The 21,353-nt window shown below is 41.1% G+C and overlaps 1 protein-coding gene across 5 annotated transcripts in view; it reads left to right on the forward strand.

The window, feature by feature from the left end:
• Positions 1-21,353, forward strand: part of itprid2 (ITPR interacting domain containing 2) — a 46,691-nt gene that overhangs the window by 20,913 nt on the left and 4,425 nt on the right. For 2 of the 5 annotated variants that reach the window (XM_063498611.1, XM_063498610.1), the window contains exons 9-21: positions 1,839-1,986; positions 3,923-3,983; positions 11,726-11,833; positions 12,342-12,711; positions 14,107-14,290; positions 14,892-14,937; positions 15,928-16,013; positions 16,631-18,406; positions 18,531-18,590; positions 18,937-19,061; positions 19,155-19,269; positions 20,004-20,069; positions 20,169-20,519. In XM_063498611.1, coding sequence (XP_063354681.1) covers positions 1,839-1,986; positions 3,923-3,983; positions 11,726-11,833; positions 12,342-12,711; positions 14,107-14,290; positions 14,892-14,937; positions 15,928-16,013; positions 16,631-18,406; positions 18,531-18,590; positions 18,937-19,061; positions 19,155-19,269; positions 20,004-20,069; positions 20,169-20,519 — 3,496 coding nt within the window. The remainder of the gene's footprint in view (positions 1-1,838; positions 1,987-3,922; positions 3,984-11,725; positions 11,834-12,341; positions 12,712-14,106; positions 14,291-14,891; positions 14,938-15,927; positions 16,014-16,630; positions 18,407-18,530; positions 18,591-18,936; positions 19,062-19,154; positions 19,270-20,003; positions 20,070-20,168; positions 20,520-21,353) is intronic. The other 3 variants (XM_063498613.1, XM_063498612.1, XM_063498614.1) reach the window with 3 other exon arrangements.

The following is a 21,353-nucleotide window of genomic DNA, read 5'->3' on the forward strand; positions in this document are numbered from 1 at the left end:
AGTTAAATGACACTGCAGAGAACTCTTTAGTTTACCTTGCAAGGGAGTTGAAGATTTTAATCACCAGAGTATCTGCATTGCAAGGTTTTAAGTTGTGCTGTTAGCTAAACCTAAGTCTGACCAATAAGCACCTAGCCAATGCAACTGCAGTTATGCATTTATTTTAGCCAGATGTTTCATCCAATCACATGCCAATGATTTTATTTATTTATTACCACCTAAGTGCAGTAATAAATAAATTAAATGTAAATAAATCTTGTAATATTTTAAGTACATAGGCAGCTGCACTGCTGTAACTATATGGTAGCGTGTCCTCTTTTGCACGCTCAGCATCCTGTGAATTGATGACCTGATTAGTTGAAGTTTGCCCATGGTAGATGGTGATAAACAGATGGTTCATCCAATCGTCTGCCAAGTAATAAAATGACAGCATTTCTCAAACTAGTTTCTCGGAAGAAGTGTCCCGATGGTGAACTTTAAGAAACAGTCTGGTACTTCAGGTTATTCATTTGTTGCCAAACAAAATTACTGTCCATAAAGCTCAAAGTCGGGGTGTATTTCTAAGAGGAAGTGTTATCTATTCAAGAGGAGTGCAAGAGTTTTTGTCCAAAAACCATCTTATTTTAAATTCCTTGGATGTCGAGCAGTAGTTAGGAGATTCCCTACTGAGAAAATCTGTGGATCTCAGAGTAATCCAGTGTTTTAAATTTTGCAATTTTTTTCTCTCTTTATGAAAGTTTTTACAATAAGTTGAGATCTACAGCAAACTGCACTGTTGCTGTTTCTAATTTAATCACACTGATGTCAGTCAGAGTGATTGCTGTCCACCTTTCTTCACTTTCCCTGTCATATCAGAGCTCCCTTAGCCAAGACTAATTCAATATTTACACTATAAATGGCCTGCTCACTGGGAATCTATGACACAGCTCTTTCAAAAATTGTATAAAAATGTATGCTCTCATATTCTGTTTATGTACTAATATTTTAAAATTTTAAAAGCCAAAAAAATAAAAACCCCAGCTAAATATATTAACATTAGCATCAGGGTAAGTCTGATTGGGCACTAGCTATGAGCAGACACTTAAATTTAATTTTTTTTTTTTTTTTAAGTTGTGAGCCAAAGTAAAGAATCAGGAACCTCTAGTGTTGAAATAAATGTAGGTTAATTGTTTTTGGTTAGAGTGATAATGGCTTGCAGTGTCACTGCTCTATCAGAAATATCTGCTGTCCACATCCTTTACCTATAAACACATGTGGTGGGTAAACTATCAGGATGATTGTGGTTGTGGTGAGTGAACAGGATAAGGCGATGAGGTCGGAGCAGCAGGCGTGTCTGGCGGCTGACGTTATTAGCTGGTGTTAAATGTGGTAAATGATGTATAGTGGCTTCTCACGATTTCACAAATACATAAAAATAGAAACTGTATTATGAAGATGAGTAGCACCATCACCTTACAGTGCAGACGATTATCTCGCTGAGTTATCAGCGGGTAGAAAAAGAAACCACAGCAACCTCATCTAAATGCAGGTATCACTGTGTTAAAATCACCCAAATACAATATAAAATACAATAATTTGCATAACTACTTTACACTGTCTGCTCTTCACAAATAGCAACTTGTTGTGTTGGCAAAACCTGAGGTGAAAATCCTGGATGGATTAGTCTTCTGCTGCTGGTCAGGATTCAGGTCTCAGTAAAATAGTTGAAGAGCAGGACTCTGCTTGCTGGCTGTGTGTTTTCATAGCGGTTCAGATTTGCAGTTGTCACTCTGCAGTTAGAGAGAAAGTTCAGAATTAGTCTGAACTTTCTCTCTAACTGCCCGTGTGTCTCTCCGCAGTGTGTCAGAACTGCTGGACCTATACGAGGAGGATCCTGAGGAAATCCTGTTAAACCTTGGCTTTGGTCGAGAAGAACCCGACCTGTCCTCAAAGATTCCCTCCAGGTTCTTCAACAGCAGCTCCTCGGCGCGAGGCATCGACATCAAGGTACAGACAGAGCAAAAGAAATTGATTTGTTTTTGTTTGTTTTTTTAAGTTCATCGTTGTAGTTTGTTTAGCACTTTTATAATGCACACGTGTGAATGATCAGAAGGTCGCTGGTCGTACATTGCAAACACTTTCACAGAACCAGGAGCACAGAGGATACCTCCAACTCACTTCAGTGATCCTTAACTTTGCATTTAATGGCACAAGCAGATCCAACTTTTAACTTACTCAGTGAAATGTTTCACAGTCTACTTGATGGTCTGGTGCAAATTCTTCTGCTGACACTCACTCATGCAGGAAGATTTTTAATAACTTTAATGTGAATTTAATTTATTTTGATCCTAATTTAAATTTTTTTAATACTCTCGTGACCAGATACTTCCAAAAACAATGAAATCTTCTTTATTCGCATGATTACTTTATATTTGCGGTTTATTAGAAAACGTTAAGCATTCACATACATTTTTCAGGGTTTTTTTGTTTTTATATTATTTTAAGTCGTACACTAGCCATATTCAGGGACGTAAAGTTTTTTGACACATAGTATTGTGCAAATGTTTTGAGCCACCCTTCGTTTCTTTACATTTTGCCAGGAAAATGGGAAATCGGTGCAGTGTTTTATTGAAATTGGAAACCATCATGCATCGCTCTCTTTGCTGGAATTTCTTAAAGACGTGACTTTCAGCTACAGTTCATCTGCTGTACATAGTTTTTAGCTCTGCCACTTCTTCTTGCCCCGTTTTGTCTTTTTTAAGATGACCATGACCAAGTTTATGTCTAATATCTCCTTGAATCACCTTCTTGGTGCAAAAATACAGTTTAATCCCTGTCAAACTGTTATTGTTGGCTTTTTTAAAAAATTCCTATTCATATTTTTTTTTAAATCTTTTTGGTATGTTTTATCTTTTTATTTTATCATTAATACCCCTGTAGGCATGAGCATAATACTATTTCTGGCTTTTAGCAGTAGGCCAGTTTTTATTGGAGCTCTCCAAATAGCAGTAAGCTTTTTCTTATTGGGGTTTCTAAAAACCAGAACAAGATGTTCAGCCATGATACTAGTGTGCAAAACTTGGTCTACAGTGTTACCATGTGCGTGCTAATGAGGAACGCCGAACCGAGGAACCAAGGATCTTCACTCTGTGCAGAATTGTGGCTTGTATAGATGTTGAGTGTAAAATAATTTTTTTTAAAACCCTTTGGCATTCCCTCGCTGAAAGTCTTACATTCCCAAGGAATCATTATTGGATTTCCTGTGGTCCACAAAGTTGTGTGTTGGCAAATGTGAGACCTCACAATGTTCAGTCCTTCTTTTTCAAGCATAATCTAAGGCAGTATGTGGTCAATGAGAGCGGCAAAGTAGTGGCTACAGACTTGCTTACTGCTAAAACTTCAGCTGCGTTTGAGGTTTAAGTTATGCACGTAACTAAGCTCTACTCTATTTCACTTGTGTTGCTTCGATACAGTGACAGAGATGCTTACTAAGGAGTAGCTTAAATTAAATTTACTGCACACTTGCAACAATTCAAAGCAATTTGTCTTACCCAAATTACAAGCTAATGTGTCACAGCCATAGACTTTACAACCAAAGCACAGACATAGCTAAGCAGAGTTATGGCCTGTCTTGATCAGCCCTGGTGGTGCTCGGGGAGAGAGCTGGTGAACCAGCTCCTCTAGTTACTTTTCCAGCTGTATTGGTACAGACCTGCGCCCACAGCTCGAGGTGCAGTGACTCATACTGTTGTTACAGTGAAGCTCTGCCTTTCTCTATTGATCAGACAGAATGCAAACATAAGGGGAAAAAAAATTTCCCACAGTGACTCTTAGTTACCTCTATATTAAGTAAACATTATCAGCGGGGGAAAACCTGCTGCCGTATTACCATCAGTCACAGATAATGTTTGTAATGACATTATTTCCTGTGTTACATATACAGGTCTACCTGGCAGCTCAGCTGCAGCGGATGGAGCTGGAGAACCCCAACTACGCCCTGACAAGTATGTACCTCCATGCTTTTAACGCCGCTGCATCTCTTCTGGTGTTTGGGTTTACTTTCTACAGCCTCAGTGCTGCAGGTGGAGGGTTAACCATGATAGTGATGAGAAGCTCAGAGGTTCACGTCCTGAAACTGTAGGCAGAGGAAGTGAAGCTCGGTGACTGTGTGTGTCCTGTTCCCAGTATTATTGTGGTGTTTTGTGGGGTCCTTCGGCTTTTTTAGCTGTTCTGCCAACTGCCTGGACAACACTGCCAGCAAAGACAAAGATCTGTTTGTCCCAAACTCACACACACTCGCACGCACGCACACGCGCACACAGACCTGCTCCGCTAACATCCTGGCCTCTTTTTGTTTTCGAATGCGTTTTTGCATGAAGGTACTGGCTCACTACTGAACAGACACACGCACACACACAGGATCTGGCAAAGCATTTCTTTTTTTTACTGCACTTACACTGTTAAACTGTCAAGAAGAAGACAGTCAGCTGCGTGTGTGTGTGTGTGTGTGTGTGTGTGTGTGTGTGTGTGTGTGTGTGTGTGAAGATGAATCACTTCAGAGGTGAAATTAGTTCAGCTCTAGAATACTTTGACTGAGTCTTTGGTTACTTTTCTACTTTTCAGTTGTTCCAGTTTATTGATGATAAAGTCTCACTTCTTCTTGTTTGCTGTCTTTGTTGCTGTTGTGCTCGTTGAAGGCAACAGATTTATATTTTCATACGGCCGATCGAGCTCTGCCTTGTTTTCTTTTTTGGTCTTGTCTTTTTAGGATTTTTTTAGGGTTTTTTTAGGTTTTTTTTTTTTTTTTACCTGCAAGTAAGTTGTTGTCATGATCACTTCACACAACCAGCCATACACTTGTCAACGGCTAACATAAGATGCAGATTTGTGGTGTCAACTATGACAAATGAACATCTGTCTCAGCTGCATAAAAGCCAAATATAAACCCAGTTCCAAAACTGTTTGGATGCTGTGTAAATGTAAATATAAACAGAATGCATTGATTTGCATTTCCAAACCCCCTATTTTATTCACAGTAGTACATAGAAAATATATAAGATGTTTAAACTGACACATTTCAGTATTTAATTAAAAATATTGGCTCAGTTTGAATTTGATGGCAGCAATACGTCTCAAAAGTTGGGAGAAGGCAACGAAAGGCTGGAAAAGTAACTGGGACTGTAAGAGCATCTTAGAGGCAGTTTCTCAGAAGCAAAGATGTGCAGAGGTTTACCAGTCTGCAAAAAAACTGCATCTACAAACTGTGCTGCAATTTCAGAATAATTGTCCCAAAAGTAAAATTGCAGAGACTTTGAATGTCTCATCATCTACAGAGCATGATATCGTCTACACATTCGGAGAAATTGGAGAAATCCCTGTGTGCAAGGGACAATGCTGAAAACCAGTGTTGGGATCACTGACCTTAACTCTTTGGAGAAATCCCTGTGTGCAAGGGACAATGCTGAAAACCAGTGTTGGGATCACTGACCTTAACTCTTTGGTGAAAAGGTCTGTATTGCAGGCAGGGCAGTTTAGCATAGTCTTTAAAACATTTGGAACATCACTAAATTTAAAAAATACGACAAAGAAGACCCAGAACTGTTAAGCAGCTAGATATCAGACAAAAATGGGACAACACTCTTTCTCTAAAAGTCAAGCAGCTGTTCTCTTCAGTTCCCACATGTTTGTAGACTGCTGTTAAAAGAAGAAGAGATGCTACACTGTGGTAAACATGGCCTGCTTTTTTTTTTTTTTTAAGACTTGTTGCTGCCATCAAATACAAACTGAGCCAATATTTTTCCTCTTAAAAAACCTTCAAATATTTAAAATGAGATGCACCATTTTATGTTCTTCTGTGAGTAAAATCTGGTTTGCAAATCATTGCTTTTTTTTTTTTTTACATTTTACACAGCGCCCTAACTTCTTTGGAATTTAGATTACAGGTTTAAATTGATGCCAACTCATCAGTATGCCAATGCAGGCTTTGGCATTTTGCAGAATAATGCCACACTTTGGATTTAGTCCATGTCAGCGCCTGGTGTCTCATCATGTGATCTCAGTCTGACTCTGTGATGTTGATCAGGGCTCTGTGAGCCACGCCATCTGTTGCAGGACTCAATGTTCTTCTTGTCATTCAAGGTTGTTCTTAGAGTGTGTGTGTGTGTGTGTGTGTGTGTGTGTGTGTGTGTGTGTGTGTGTGTGTGTGTGTGTGTGTGTGTGTTGCAGAATTAACTAAATTTAACAAAAGTTAATCTCAACAGCTGTTGGATGTTTCTACATGCAGCGTTGTGGTTAGGTGTGAAAAGTTAATATTGTGAGTGTGAGCAGCAGACAGTAGCCAATTAAGTAATCTGTATCACGAACAAATAGAAATCCTGACATTTAGTTTACCAAAGGTCCCAGGCCTGGATGTTTATTTTCTAAAACAACCAATGACCCTAATGCAGGTCATTATGGACACCAAGAGCGGGTGTGGCTGCTCGTGTACACATATTATTTCTGTCTGCGTATCTCAGGGTCACGACCTCATTTTCTTGTTAGCTCCCAGTAATAACTATATGAGTCACAAGATGTTTGATGGCACGCAAACTGAAGCTCAGTGACTCAACCGAGTCAAAGCCAAAGTTATGGTGGGCAGATAAAAGTCATCACCTTTGGCTCTTTGCTGTGGTCCTCGGGTCAACCCTCAGCAGGGTTATAGTGTGGTTTGGTGTGTTAGCTTTCTGGGGAGTACCATTTCCATGAAAGAGGGTATGCTTGCTCTGCGGCACTGTTTAGTTGATCCGAATCAAAGGAGCGTCTGCCTAAATGCCAGACACCGCTGTTTCCAAGCAGGATATTTATAAAGAGTTATAAAGGCGTGATTGATTGTTATTCAACTTGCTCTTGTTTTAATGTTGTTGCTGATTGTTGTGAGCTTTTATATGTGCAAAGAAATAATTGCACCTCAACTTGTCCCGGTAATATCGCAGGAAAGAAAAACCTCTTTGTATTTATTAATGATAAAAATCCTTTGACCTTGTCTCTTGACTTGTATTGTTTGGAAAGGCGCAGTCCTATTTCTCATATTTAATTTCGGTCCCGCTGGCTTCCATTGAATTCCATATGACAAACAACTTCAAGTGGCTTCTTCCTGTTTCGCTGAAATCTCCAGCCGTCTTGACTGAGCAGCTGTGCCTCTTCAGCCACAAGCACGGTCTACATTGTTCTAATGTTTTTTATATTTAGTCCATTGCTACAAACTCCAGTAATGCTCTTACTCACTATCCAAAGGTCTGCGGCGGCTCTTATCAATGTTTGTTTATTACACACATCAGAGCCCAGCGAACCTTGGCTGGACACTAACGCTGCCTTCATTGTGGAAATGGAGAGCACAAATGTACTGACAGCAGTCTCTCAAGTTCAGTATGATTTCAGTTTAATCATCACAATCAGACATGTTGAACGCTTCAGATGAATGCGAAGAAGTAAACATGACGTCACCCTGACTGAGAGTCAACAGAAGACCTGTTGACTCTCTACAAATCATGCAACTCTTCCAGGCTTACGCTCTCAGGTGTTAAAGGAGTTCACAAAGAAGTCACAGGTTTTGACTGTTATTACTGACTGATATTATTCTGCAGATCAAACTGATGTAATGAGAAACGTTGACAATTTTAGTACATACAAAAACAACATGCAATATACAAACGGAAAGAAAAGCTTGTATTTGCCTTGAACTGGTGCAAAGAAACAATCGAATTTAGAAATTGAGACTTTGTCTTGTTTGTGATGTGCATTCTCTATTTAAATGTTGCCAAAAAACAAATGAAAAAAGTCATATAATACTTGGAAAGACCTGAATTAACATCCCACAATTAATTGAATTAACATCCCACAATTAATTGCATTAACTGTCAGTGGATCAGCAACATGATTATTAGAGATTAGAATATGAAGAAATCATTAGAGTATTTGAGAGAGGCTGAAGCTTATTATTCATCAGACCATGAAATCCTGCATAGGCAAACAGTTTAATGATATTTTTTCGACATAATACAGTCATGCAGTTCTGTTCCCTCATGCGGCACTGCTAACTGTACTAGTGTGTGTGAAAGTCTTTTTCAAATCATGGATGGTGGTTTTTTAAAACAAAGAAAAGGTGGACTATTAAGCCTGTTATCAGTCCTTTGTTCAAAAGTCAGCATCCATGACGGTACAGTTAGAGCTGTAGTTTATTGGATGAATATAGAAAGTCTATAGTTTTTAGCGGATTTTAGACCAAACGAAGGGTTTAACACAAATTTTGCTTGAACTGTCTGGAAATTGCGAGCGTTTTTATACACGCTCCCCCATTTCTTTAGGCTCAGAAGTGATTGGACAAACAAAATTTCATAATTATTTTAAATATTTGGATGAAAATCTTTTGTGATCAGTGATGGTATGCTTTAGCTCATCATTCATTCATTTTGGAAATGAAGTTTTGCAGCATTGAATCTGAATTTGAGGAGGGAAAAGCTGCTCTATCAGCGCTAAATACTAGTGATCTGGTTCCACTCACAGCCATACACGTCCATGCTATAACATTGCCTCCACTGTGTTTGGCAGATGTATTTTATGAGGTTTGTCTCGGATCATCAGCTGTTTTTCTCCTGAGATCTTTCAGGGCTTTTTAGTGTTGCTGAGCTGATCAGTTCCTTTATTTCACGATTGTTGTTTTGGCCACTCCTAAATTTTTGCTGTCTCTGATAGGTTGGTTTTTCAGCTTAACAATGACCTGCCTTCACTTGCACTGACAGGTCTTTGGGCCCCATTTGAAATTATATTGAAAACCTTTGAATCAAATTCAGATATTATGTCTGCTTCATTCTGACATTAAATAAGAAGGGGACAGGCCTCACATGGCCCTCAAAACTGTGTATCAATTACTTTTAAGCCTGTGAAAATGGGGGAAATGTTATGATATGTGCTACATATCTGGTGGTGTTTTTCAAGTATTTCCAAGCTTAATTTTGTAAGATGATACAAACCACATTCTGAAGGTCACAACGGATGAACTGAAAACATTTGGAGCATTACGAAGTGGAAAAATGCAACAAAGAACGCCCTGAACTGTTGAAACCCCATATCAAGCAAAAGGAGGTCATGCAACACAATGGTAAACGTCCCTCTGCCCTCAATGTTTTTTGAAACATCCTTGCATTAAATTAAAAAAAAAGTGTATTGTATTGTCTCAACATTTGATATTTTGCCTTGCTGATGTACTCATTGTACACAACATGTCAACTTTTGTGGACCAGGGTTGTAAATGACAGGCACAGAGGAAACTTCAGAGGAACCTTTCTTTTCTTTTCTTTTCTTTTTTTTTTTTTTTTTTTTTTTTACCTCCACATACCTGGAAACTTGCACATTGTAACAGTAAAAGACAGTCCAGGTCTCCAAAGCTAAAAGATTAAGTAGATGTTTATTTCAAAGCTAAATGTATGAAAGGTACAGATGGGTGTCTAAGATGAACTGCTCCTTTAACAGTTTCTGGCCCGTCTCAGGTTCCTGGAGGCTTTCTTCTTTTCCAGAACATTCTCATACTCGTCCACTGGTTTCCTAGATCCCAGACATACATGCGTGTGTTGTTGTTTGTTATGTAAGCTCCGTTCTCACCACCAGAAAGAAATCTCCAGGGATGGAGACAGAAAAAGAGTGTGTGCCGTTTTCACTTAATCCTCACTTCCTGTATTAGGATCCTCAGAATGAGCATTAATGCAGAGTCAGCAGTGAGCAGGAAACTCACTCGCACAGTATTACTATCATCACACACAGCTGTATGTGTAATAGGATGTTCTATAGTCATGAGTTGTGAGTGACAGCCTGATCTGCAGCTTATTTTAAAGATGCATTAATTGTTTTTGGGCCACTTTGGGGTAAAAACAAATTTTAGGAAAGGCCTACGTCCACATCTGCATCATCACATAGGGTCTTTTTGCTTTTTGACTCCTCAATGAGTCCAGTATTCGTGCTTCTTTGGTTCTCCTCCTAGAATATCTGCACCATTGTGCACATTTTTATATTGCACTCTTTTCATTCTTTTTTTTTTTTTTTAAAGTGTCACACCTGCACTGTTTATTCTGATTAAAGCCACCTCTGGTCTGTCTCCCCATTGGTGCAGTTCATTTGTGCTGATGTGAACACGGTAATCACACTCGCGTGCAGATCAAAACGACCACACCGAAACCCTTTGGAGGCGGTGGTCTCGTCTGGTTCCAAACAGAGTTAGTTTATACTAACCTTGACTGACTCAAGCTGTAAGTTTGAGCTAAACATCTTCCAGTAGCCCGGTATACTTTGTGGCTGACTACAGAGTACAGAAACTGTAGCAACTAGCCTGCTATGTATGGTTTTGCCTGAAATATTGGCTGGATGTTTGGAGTAAAATTATCATTGTTATCCACTCATCCAGAACATGCATTGATTCAAACCAGATTAAATAAACTGTAGGTGTGAAAGCACACTGAAACAGAACCTAGGAGCTAAAGCAGGCTAAAACATCAGAGATGCTGACTAAACTCTAAGCTACAACTTGGCTTTTGCTTTTAACCTTTTGTTTATGTGAGAGCACCATCAAATGTACACATCCAGTTATGATGTGCTTACTTTTACCTCTGATGCAGTATAAATAAATGTTGTTGTTGTTGTTGTTGTTTTGGATTTGCAAGTCAGAGGTGAGGGAATATGAGTTAGCAGATCTGTGTTTCAGGTGGTTACATAAAAGCGAGGAACAACGTGTTCACATAAAGACAGGAGACAGAAGTCGGTGTTTTTATAACAGACTGATGAGTATTTAGACAGTGAGAGACAGGCAGGGGGAGCAGGGAAGGCAGGAAAGTATGCAAGTCATCATCCTGTTAGAAATAAGACTGACAGCTCGACTTACACAACCCCAAGAGGAGGGAGGAGGAGGAAGGAGTGGCAGAGCTGACGTCCGTGTTCAGCTTTTTATGTTTTTCTTTTCTCAGAATAGTTCTTCAATTCCAAACATTCATTTTGTTTAAAACCAGTTTTAAAGTTTGTCAGTGACATGAATGATTTTTAACAATAGCAATTTCTCTGAAGAATGAAGTCCTGCTGTGGAACCACTCCACCATTCACTCCTTTATTTCTGCACATCTAATAAACACTTGTATAGTGAGCTCTATTTTAGAGCAAAGGCCAAACTCATGACTGTCAACTTTCATCTGTAACAGGCTGAAATTACATTTATGGAGCTTTACTGAGAATCGGATGAAAACATGTCCGTTTCATTTTTGGAGCCTAGAGCACACATTTAGCTTGTACCAATACAAAAGCAGGGGAAACTGGAAAAAAAAATCCATAGTTTCTGACAGTTGCTGTTCGTGTCTCTGGTCTCCTGCAGTGTCACAGCTCTGGTGTCTGGTTTTCTGAAACTGTGAATCTCCTGAGATGATTTTTTTTTTTTTTACTCAGCACTATGCAGGATACAGAAATCTATACTTTAAGATCTTTTTCACTTAAAAAAGCAAATTGGTCATTGCTTTGTAGTTGGTTGATGCTTTACGCCCTTTAAAAAAATGTGGTTTGTTCTGTTGAACATGTTGAAGACAGCAGGGTCAGCATAAATTCATGGCTACAGTCTGTCCTGTGCCAGCAGTCCAGGCTGGAAGTCTTGCACATGTCCTTTTCTTTCTTTGTTTTCCTGCTGTTCTCTCTCTGAAGTGCTGTGTTATGACCGTTTTGTGTCTGCCTTCTTTCTCAGGTCGTTTCCGTCAGATCGAGGTCTTGACAACAGTAGCGAACGAGTTCTTCCAGCTATACAGTCAAGTTTCTGGACTGCCGGTCCAGCGGATCAGCACTATGGATCAAGGTAATGACGACAACAACACAAAGTCCACTGAAGGACGGTTTTAGTCTGGACCGGCTGAGCGGCGCAGAGAGTCGTGCACAAACACTAATCTGACTTTTACGGCTGTGGAAGATGTTTACAATAAAATGTATTTAATATATTACAGTGGGCTTATTTAACTGAAGTCATCAGACTAGAAAAACACTGATAAAAATCACTAGCTGAATAGTTGGGTAGCCATATACTTGATACTGAAAGCAAAGTCCATAAGGTTTTAGTCATATCTGTTCAACTTTATGCTTTAACAAGGATCATTTTACATAATAGACGATGAACAGACATTTTTGAATAAGACATGATCGGCACCCTTGCCTCCTGACAGGTGTTTTTATTTTTATTTGAACTTATTAAGAATAAAATGTTTTATTCCCCATCAGATTTGGGGTAAGACGTTGTTTGACCAATATTTGTGTTACTCAGAAGTGTTAGTGATTTGGCTTTTTCTGAACTTTTTATAATTGCCTCTCAGAAGTAGAGGGAGGAGAAAAAGGAGGACGAAAGGGAGGAGGAGACGAGCAGTCTTCTCCTCTGAAGAAGAGGAACCCCGTAATAAACGCTGCCAAAATCCTCAAGAGAACTCTTAGCAGACACAACTTGCTCTCGTCCACCTCAGAGTCGACTGAAGCGCAAACGCCTAACCAGCAAACGCTAACCAGCGGACATGAAGCTCCTGCTGACGCACCGGCCGGTACAGAACAGGACGGATCCAGTACCAACTCTCACCACCAGGCAGAGGTGGTTAGCCCGAAACACATCCGCAAGAAAGACAACTGTCCCCTCGCGACAGTTACCGAGGAAACCAGTGGGGATGGAGAGACAGGTTCCCTAACAGACAACAGGTATCATTACTTAATACATATAAACCAGTTTGAAGTTGTGGATGGCACATATAGATCGATATTGAAGCCAGTGGTTCTCAAACTTTGTCAGACCTCAGTAATATCGGTCTGTCCAGTTAGGAATCATATTACATTGTGAATCCATTTCACCTGCTTTAGTACAAAGAACAGTGACAGCAGGTTTGATGGAGAGGCAACAAATGAGAAAAAAGGGAAATACTTAGCAAGTGGTGACCACAGACCATTTCTAGTTTAGCTTTTTGCTACTGTTAATCCTGTAGCAAACAAGATATTGGATGGTGTCCTGGGGATCTCTTTACAGATCTGGATCAGAGCATTAGTGAGCTCCTAGACAGTCTGTCTGGTTTCAGATGCACCATAACATCTCAGAGGTTCTCAGTTGGATTCAGGTCTGAGGAATGTGAGGGCTAGTCAGTGGCATCAGTTAGTTTGTCATTCAGGAAATACTGACAAAGTCCACATGAGGCTGGGCATTGTCCTGCACAAGGAGTAACCCAGGTGTCACTGAATCATCTCTGGTAATAGATCTGCGGATTGCATCCCTGCACATAACAGCAGTCAGAGTACTCTTAGCTAGCATGTAAAGATCTGTGCCGCTCTCCAAGAATAGGCTTCCACAAACCATCATTAACTGTCAGCATCGCGCTGGATGATGATGCAGGCATCATTTCACATCTGGTATTTCTGGTATTCATGATTCAGTATTGATTCTTGGCCTTATCCCTTGCCCACAGAGACTCCTGCAGATTATCAGAATTAGCCTGTGCTTATTTTTTACTTCTGAGAATCAGATTTAAAAAAGAGCTAGTATTTTTTCTAAAATGCTACAATTTCTCAGTGCAAACATTAGCTATCTTCTACAGTGAATAAAATATGAGTTTGAGATTTGTGAGTCAACGTATTCTATTTTTATTTACATACAGAGTATGGAGCCTTTTTGTAATTGGGTTTATAAATAGAAGTGACTAGAATGGCTAACAAGAAAGTTTCCATTTAAAACTATTCCTCTGAATTACTTAAAATTTATTATTCACTGAATCACACAGAGGAAAAATATTTGTAAAGTACCTCAAATTTGGGATGTAATTTTTGTCATATTAGCATCCTGGTGCTACTCATAGCATCCGTGTTTTAATTCAAAACACGTAAGCTGCTGTTAATCTCTCTCATGTATATATTAACCGATATCAGACTCTTCATGAAGTATGAAACTTCACTGCCGGCTTGAATTCATGTGTCCAAAGCTGCAGTACCCATACATAAGCTCCCACTGTCCCAGTTTGCTCAGATGTCAAACTAAGGTTATATAAATAACTGAATAACAAAATATTCTACCAGTTACTTCTCAGTTGACTAACTTCTACTTCCCATCAGACCTGAACAGCACACCACCGACCCAGACCTTCAGTCAACCAACCAGGGAACAGGGGAAGGCACTCAGGTGGTTAAAGAGGTGGAGAAAAGAAACTCCACCCCAGAGAAAGCTCCTCACACCCTGGCCCCGCCGCGGCTGGCACATCTTCGCACAGAAAACGCAGACTCTTTTGAAATAGAGGAGGTACGGGTTTCTCTTCATACTCCTTGGTCAAATCAGTGGGTGACCTCTTTCCATAGGCATGTTACAATGTTGTCACCAACTACTATTTAGCTGTTCCTGTGTTTGTGATGGTGTCCCAGGTTACCAAAGCCATCTCACATTTACATGTATGCTGTCGGTTCTCACAGACCGGTTCCCTTTTAGCCTTTTAGCCAGTGGGCATGGCTTGGAAAGATACTCTAGGATTCAAATTCATGCAAATAAAGACAAAAATCCTCTACTTACTGTAATACACTGGCAGAAGTGAAATTTTATGCATATTTAGGCTATACTTTAGACCTCAGAACCAGCTGTTCACAACAGCTGACCTCATCGGGGGGGGGGGGGGGGGGGGGGGTACAAAAACTCTTGAAGACAGAAAAGGGACAAATGGATGTCAGGTAGATGAGGACCCGTGTCCACTGGTCTTTGCAGCTTTAGAAAAACGAGCTTGTTGACGCACGTTGCATGAATCTGCTCAGTGAAGCGGAGTAGTTGGTAAAAAGCCTGAGCTTTTATTTAGGGGAAGGACTCTGTTCAGGTCTTTCTTTCTCCTAAAACTCAGTCTGTTTTTGTTGTATAGATTAACGAAGACGAGGCTAACCCACACAGGACGTCTAGATCGGGAGGTGAGCGCTGACTTGAGTTTCTGAATGACCTTATCGTTTCACTTGCATTTTTCCTTTAAGCAAGCAGATGGTCATGTTTGTATTCAGTACTTTTCAGCAAAATGCAAATGTGTACTGTGTCTTTGAGGGCTTACTGACTGAATGCATTTCATTCCTTGTGAAACACTCACCAAGATATGTTTGAATAATACAAAAATTTCATTGTTTAGATCGTTTTACTTGAAAATGACGTTTTGAAGAAATCCACGGCTGAAATTTCACTTCTTAACATTGCTCTAAATATCTGTGGACTTTTCTGTCATTAACACAGACTCCCTGTTAAGGTGGATTCTGTTAGAGCCCATTATGAACATTGTTGTTCATCTTCATTGTGCATATAGTCACAGCATCGTTTGTAAGAAGCGCAAGCCCATCTTTTAATCCTTACCTAGCCAGATCGAGTACATAAAACTATATATAGTTCACTGGAGTTCCAAATCAAACACTCCTATTGGTGCTTGAATCTGATAATGCTTAAAATATGCAATATGATAAGATCTCATAGAAAAACATTGTTGAAATCTTAAAAGAACTCTTTCATTATAAATGGGAAAAAAAATTGGTGTTTTTTTTTTTTTTAATTTATAGGATTTCTAACAGAACGTCAGAAAGTCTTGTTTTAAATTTTTTAAATGCTTCATAGTAAATCATACAACAAACCAGTGGAGTGTCTTTTTTCCCAGTTAAAATCCTTTCAGAGTTCAGCAGCTTCTTGCAGCCCTTCTTTATCTCCTTTGATCCACTTAAAAGCTTCGTCTTTCTTTCCATCTTAATGTGTCTTAATTCTGTATGAACTAAGAATCTCGTTTCCTTTAGACATAGAATTTCTACACAGCTTCTTTTTGCACGCTAACATGTTTTCTATGAATGATTCTGCTCTGCCACCTGCAGGACAGATCGGGTAATGCGGGAAGAATTAAAGCTTTTTATTTCCCCTTTCTCTCTTTCTAGTAGACCTTTCGAGGACAGGCAGCCAACAGTCTGACAGCAGCGGCTTTGCTGAGGAGCCTTCTGCTGATCTCAACAGCCACCTTAAGGTCTGTTTGTTTGTTTCTCATTCTTTTTTTTTTTTAAAGTCTCTTCTGTGCATCCCTCCTTTTTTTCATGGCTGTCACCTTCAGACTTACTTATTTGAAATGAATCATGAAAAACCAGACAAAAATTTGCAAAAGCACAAGCAGCCTAATCAAATCTGGCCTAGAACGCTTATTTTATTCTCTTATTTAAAGAAAAAAAAAGTACTCCTATGTAATCTAACATAAATCAGATTGAGCAAGTAGGAACTGAGCACTCAGAGTGGTAAGAAAGCACCAATATAAATCAAGGTGTCCTGATTGAATAAAAAAGCAGCTAGTGAGTTTGACTCTAATTGGACACTAAAGCGTGTGCAAGTAATACATCTTTTGGTCACAAATGGGAATTTTGGATTACAAAGATTACCGCAGAGCACATTTCAAAAGTGCAACCACCAGAAAACTGCAACCACAAAGATTTAGTCACAGTAACCTGATAATTTGATTTTGTAATGCTGTATTTTATGTTTCTTTTTCTCTTCATTGTGGGGAAATACTGCACCCTTTCACTATTAGTTATATATTTTTCAATATTTATGATTATTTGGGATTTAAGTAAAATTTGAATTAATTGTAATCAGGTGCAGGTGAGTAGTGACAGCTGTGACAGCGAGACCACTGTGACGTCGCACCCTTCACAAGACGTGGCTACTCCCCTTGCAATGGACAAGCCAGCATTTGACCTGCCAGATGGTAGAGAGGAAGAGGCGAGGCTAGGTGGCGCTGCAGAGTCGGATCGAAGTAACAACTCCAGGGAAGAGCACATGGATACAGAGACTTCGGAGCAGATTCCACAGTACACAGCTCACCATCTGCCCAGGAGCAGGCCAGTAGAAGTACAGCAAGATGAAACTTTGGGTAAGGAGAATGTTGAGAGATGTGACCGGACTGATCCTGATCCAGAGCCTGAGCCTGAGCCTGAGTCTGCTCAGTGTATGCCTGCTGCTGAACAACAAGCACAGCCAGAGTCAAAGGAATCCCAACATGATTCAGAGGAAGGACCAGAGCACACTCAGAACCCGACAGAAACTGAAGGAGACACAGTTACATCCACAGAGAAAACGAGTGCTGAGAACAAAGTCAAAGTAGAGCCTGTGTTCTTGGATGATTCTGAATCACTTTGTCCTGTGGCTCCAGCTTCTCCGGTCCTTAGCGCTCTACACCGAGCCAAACAGTCAAACCGTACAGCCTCCCAGAGACGTGGCATCTCCATGCAGAGGTCCTCTTCCTTGCCCTCTTCACTCCTTTCGCCCTCCAAGATTGTATCATCTGTCAGGATCCAGTTTGGGCAAGGCCTGGCGTCCTGCACCCAGCCCAAGTACTCCTTTAAATACACCCCTGAGCCTGAGGACAAGAAAGAAGAAGGAGGAGAGGAGAAGGAAGAGGAAGAAGTGGAGGAAGAACCAACCAACTGCCTGTCAACTCTGATCATAAATCCTGCCTCCTCATCTAGCTCCAAAAAAAATTCACCAGCTGTCTTTCCACCTAAGCCCATACCTCGGTATCTGATGCGGCCATCCTATTCCCTACACAGCACCAGCCCTCCTCCTGATTGGCAATCAGGAGTAAATGCTGGATTTTGGAGCACCCAGAGTGTTCCAGATTTGTCCAATCAGCAGCAGCCTGCCCAGTTCCAGCAAAACATGAATGCCAATCAAAACCAGCCAAGTTTGAATCCAGGGGAGAATCTGTTCCCTAATTCTCACCCTTCAGCTCAATACCCTTGTCCCAGCCCAAATCTTAGTCCAAGATTTAACTCCAGCCCACATCCCTTCATGTTGAACCCTGCTTTGCAGTACACCCCTCCTCATCTACACGGTAGTCTTCCTAACCTCCACCATCACCACAGCCCTTCAGTGAACCACCATTCTAGTCTAACCAGTCTCCACCAGCCTTCAACTTCCCCAGGCCCCCAGCATGACAGCATGTCCAACTTGCATCCCCTTTCAACTCCCACATCTCCTCACCACATCCCTCCGGGTCACTTGCATCCTGGACCTTCTGGAATGTATCACCAGGTCTATAACCATCAATACAGTCACCAGCCACCCTACCAGGTCCCTCCTCAAGGCTCACAGTTTGGCTCGCCCTACTTTAGTCATCAAGGTTACAACCCGTACCTGTCATTTCCCCACCACACACATCTCCATCCGACAGTGTCCCCAGAACACAGTCTGCATCCAGGGCTGGCTCCTCCTCCTCCTGGCTTCCACATAGCCATGCGTTCTGCCCTTAGCCCAGGTCACAACCTCCATCCAGGGCTTCGTGATGCTAATGCTCCAGGCCAGAGCCCATCTAGCACAGAGATGCAGCTAAGGAGAGTCCTGCACGAGATCCGGGGAACAGTTCAGAGTCTGGTCAGTCCTCCTCAGTCACACTCTCTTACCACCCTGTTAATTAAGGTTTAGTCTGGAGTTTGTAGTTCTTCTTCTTATTCGGAGTTTCCCTTCTTATGTTGTTATCGCTGTTCTCCTCATCTAGAACCGAGCCGATACTCCAGACACGTTCAGTGAGCCCAGAGCAACTCTGCCAAATCACCAGGTACCATCATCTCTGATGCCTGCGTAGCTTTCTCTATTTTAGCCACATAGGACATTTGTATGTTAAATCAATAAAACAGTGTTTGTTCCCGGATATATAGCCTTCAGTATTTAAATGTTGCTTTTCGGTTCCACTGAAAGCAGCAAGTGTTTTTTGGTTTTTTTACTGGCTCATTATTTACATGTAAGAACCTTGTGTTCCATATTTACATATTTTCCATTGCATGACTGAAAACCTACACACTCTTAGTTTTCAGTGCTTGTTCTTCCAACCAGAAAGCGCTGGAGCAGACCGTTGTCACTATCAATAAATGTGTGATTCACTTTGCGCCCGTCTCTGGTTTCAGACTTTAGCAGAGTTTCAGCAGAAGAGGCGGAGCCTGAACTTGTTCCGCAGTCAGATGATGGATCTGGAGCTGGCAATCATCCGACAGCAGGCTCCGGTCTACAATCACCTGAGCCCCGCTGACAGGTGACTCACAAAAGCAAACAGAAATGTGACGGAGCCGTGACACCACAATGCAAAGCAAACCTGGAGAGTGTGTTTGTGTGTGTTTGTTTGCAGGCTGGAGTTGGAGCAGCTCCAATCTCTGAGGTCAGCAGTCAGAGAGGAACTGCAGGAGCTCGAACAGCAGCTGGAAGACAGACTGATGGAGCTGACACACCACACGCAGCACAGAGTAAATGCACACCAGAGGATTTGTGCAGTATAAACCAGCTATTGTCATGCTTTTTGTGTTAAATTCTGGAGAAAAAAAACCCTGAAACATAAAATCTGTAAAATGGCACAAATTTATGTAGTAAAAGAAAAGTGTAATGGAAGATGAGTAAAGTACAGCCACACAACAAAGGACGTGGGGCTAAAAAGTTCCCACCGGTCCCCTCAGAGTCAACTAAAAAGGAGGCCTTTCATATGGTGTAACTTGTTTTCACCAGCCATCTATCCCACATGATGATACAGCACTTCAAAGTTTACCGCAGGCTTGGCCAACTCCAGGCCTCGAGGGCCGGTGTCCTGCAGGTTTTAGATCTCACCCTGGGTCTATACACCTGAATGTGTATATAATGATTAGTTCATTACCAGGCCTCTGAAGAATTTCAAGACATGTTGAGGAAGTAATTTAGCCTTTTAAATCAGCTGTGATGGATCAAGGACACATCTAAAGCCTGCAGGACACCGGCCCTCGAGGCCTGGGTTTGGACACCACTGGTTTACCCCATTAAATAACATTAAATCTGTGCAGTTTTGCTACTGAAACTACGATATATTCCATGATACTGAAGCATAAACATAGTTTTTGTACAAGATTATTTAGCAAAACTATATAAAATACTATCAGCTGATTGTGAGAGAAAAAGGCAGAAGGCCTGTTATATTACTTTGTTGTAATACTGCCATTGTTCTTTTCCTCAGGGTCTTCACAGAAACTTCAGTGTTGAAAGTCTGTCCACCGCCTCTGCGTTGAGAGCCATGGAGCCGGTCAGCACACACACACACGTGCGCGCAATGTTTTTGTTACATAAAGCTGAAAATACTAATGTCTTAACCTTTTCCTGCCCGTCTTTCCTATCTGTCCAGGTGTCAGACCTCCTCAGAGAGCAGCTCTTCCTGCAGTCAGAGATCGGCTCTGACCGCCACTCCTCCTACACAAACCCCTCCCCGAGGTCAGTCAGTCCAGTGAGAGACGATCAAGGAGGAGGAGATGGCAAACAGAAGCAAGGAATGTATCGGGCATCAATTAATATAACCCCTGCCCCCCCTCCTCGACCCAACGTACACATAGAGGAAATTGAGGAGGAGGAGAGAGCCAGTGATGGAGAAGCATTAGCAGCAGCAGGAGGAGAAGGTGGCAGAGGAGAAGCACCAGAGGTGGAGGAAGGAGCAGCGGGGGAAGTCAGAGTGGATAGCCTGCAGCAGCTCATCAAAGAGGTAATGGTTTGAAGCAATTTATTTGATAGATCCAAGTCAAGGTTGAGGTCAGGAAATTCATTTGCAGCTCAACTTTTTGGGATCACACTCTGGAATTCCTGCCCGACATATCGTAGCTCTCCTCTCTGTCAAGCGTGAGGACCAGCTGCCCAAGCAATGTTGTTGACTCAGTGTTGCTGCTTCTGTTATTATGTTTATAGAGGAAAAAACATTTACAAATACAGTTACAGACGCTCGTAGGTCTAACCAGAGACTGTAATCGCACTCCCAGCTTAACAATGATTAATAATATTTATTAAAGCAAGTGTGACGTGTGTGTGGTGTACATGAAAAACCAAACCAAAATGACAACGACAACAAAACAAACAAAGCCGGACGTGGCTTGGAGGCGGAGTAGCCGCAAATCTATAGAAGGCCGTTTAAATAGTCCTTTAACATTGAGCAGGCATTCTGGACTACACACATGTCCTGTATCTCCACATCCTGTAACAAGGAATCCAGAAGGAGTCAGGCTACAATAATAGATGTAAATTTAAACAAAAGTCTTTCTTTTTCTGTCTCCAACTATTCAGTTTACAGAGAAATGCAGCAAATATCTATAACACATTTTTTGTCCGTGGAACCAAAGACCACGAACAAAAAATGTTTGTTTGTTTCCTTTCTTTCTGGCTACACAGTCAAGAGTTGAGCAACCACTGGCTCCCTGTTAAATCCAGAATCTAATTCAGAATCCTGCTCCTCACATACAAGGTCTTGAGTAGTCAGGCTCTATCTTATCTTAAAGACCATATCACTGTATCACCCCAAAAGAGCACTTCGCTCTCAGACTGCAGG

Source organism: Pelmatolapia mariae, linkage group LG16_19 (assembly GCF_036321145.2).
Source record: "Pelmatolapia mariae isolate MD_Pm_ZW linkage group LG16_19, Pm_UMD_F_2, whole genome shotgun sequence".
Classification (NCBI taxonomy): Eukaryota; Metazoa; Chordata; class Actinopteri; order Cichliformes; family Cichlidae; genus Pelmatolapia; species Pelmatolapia mariae.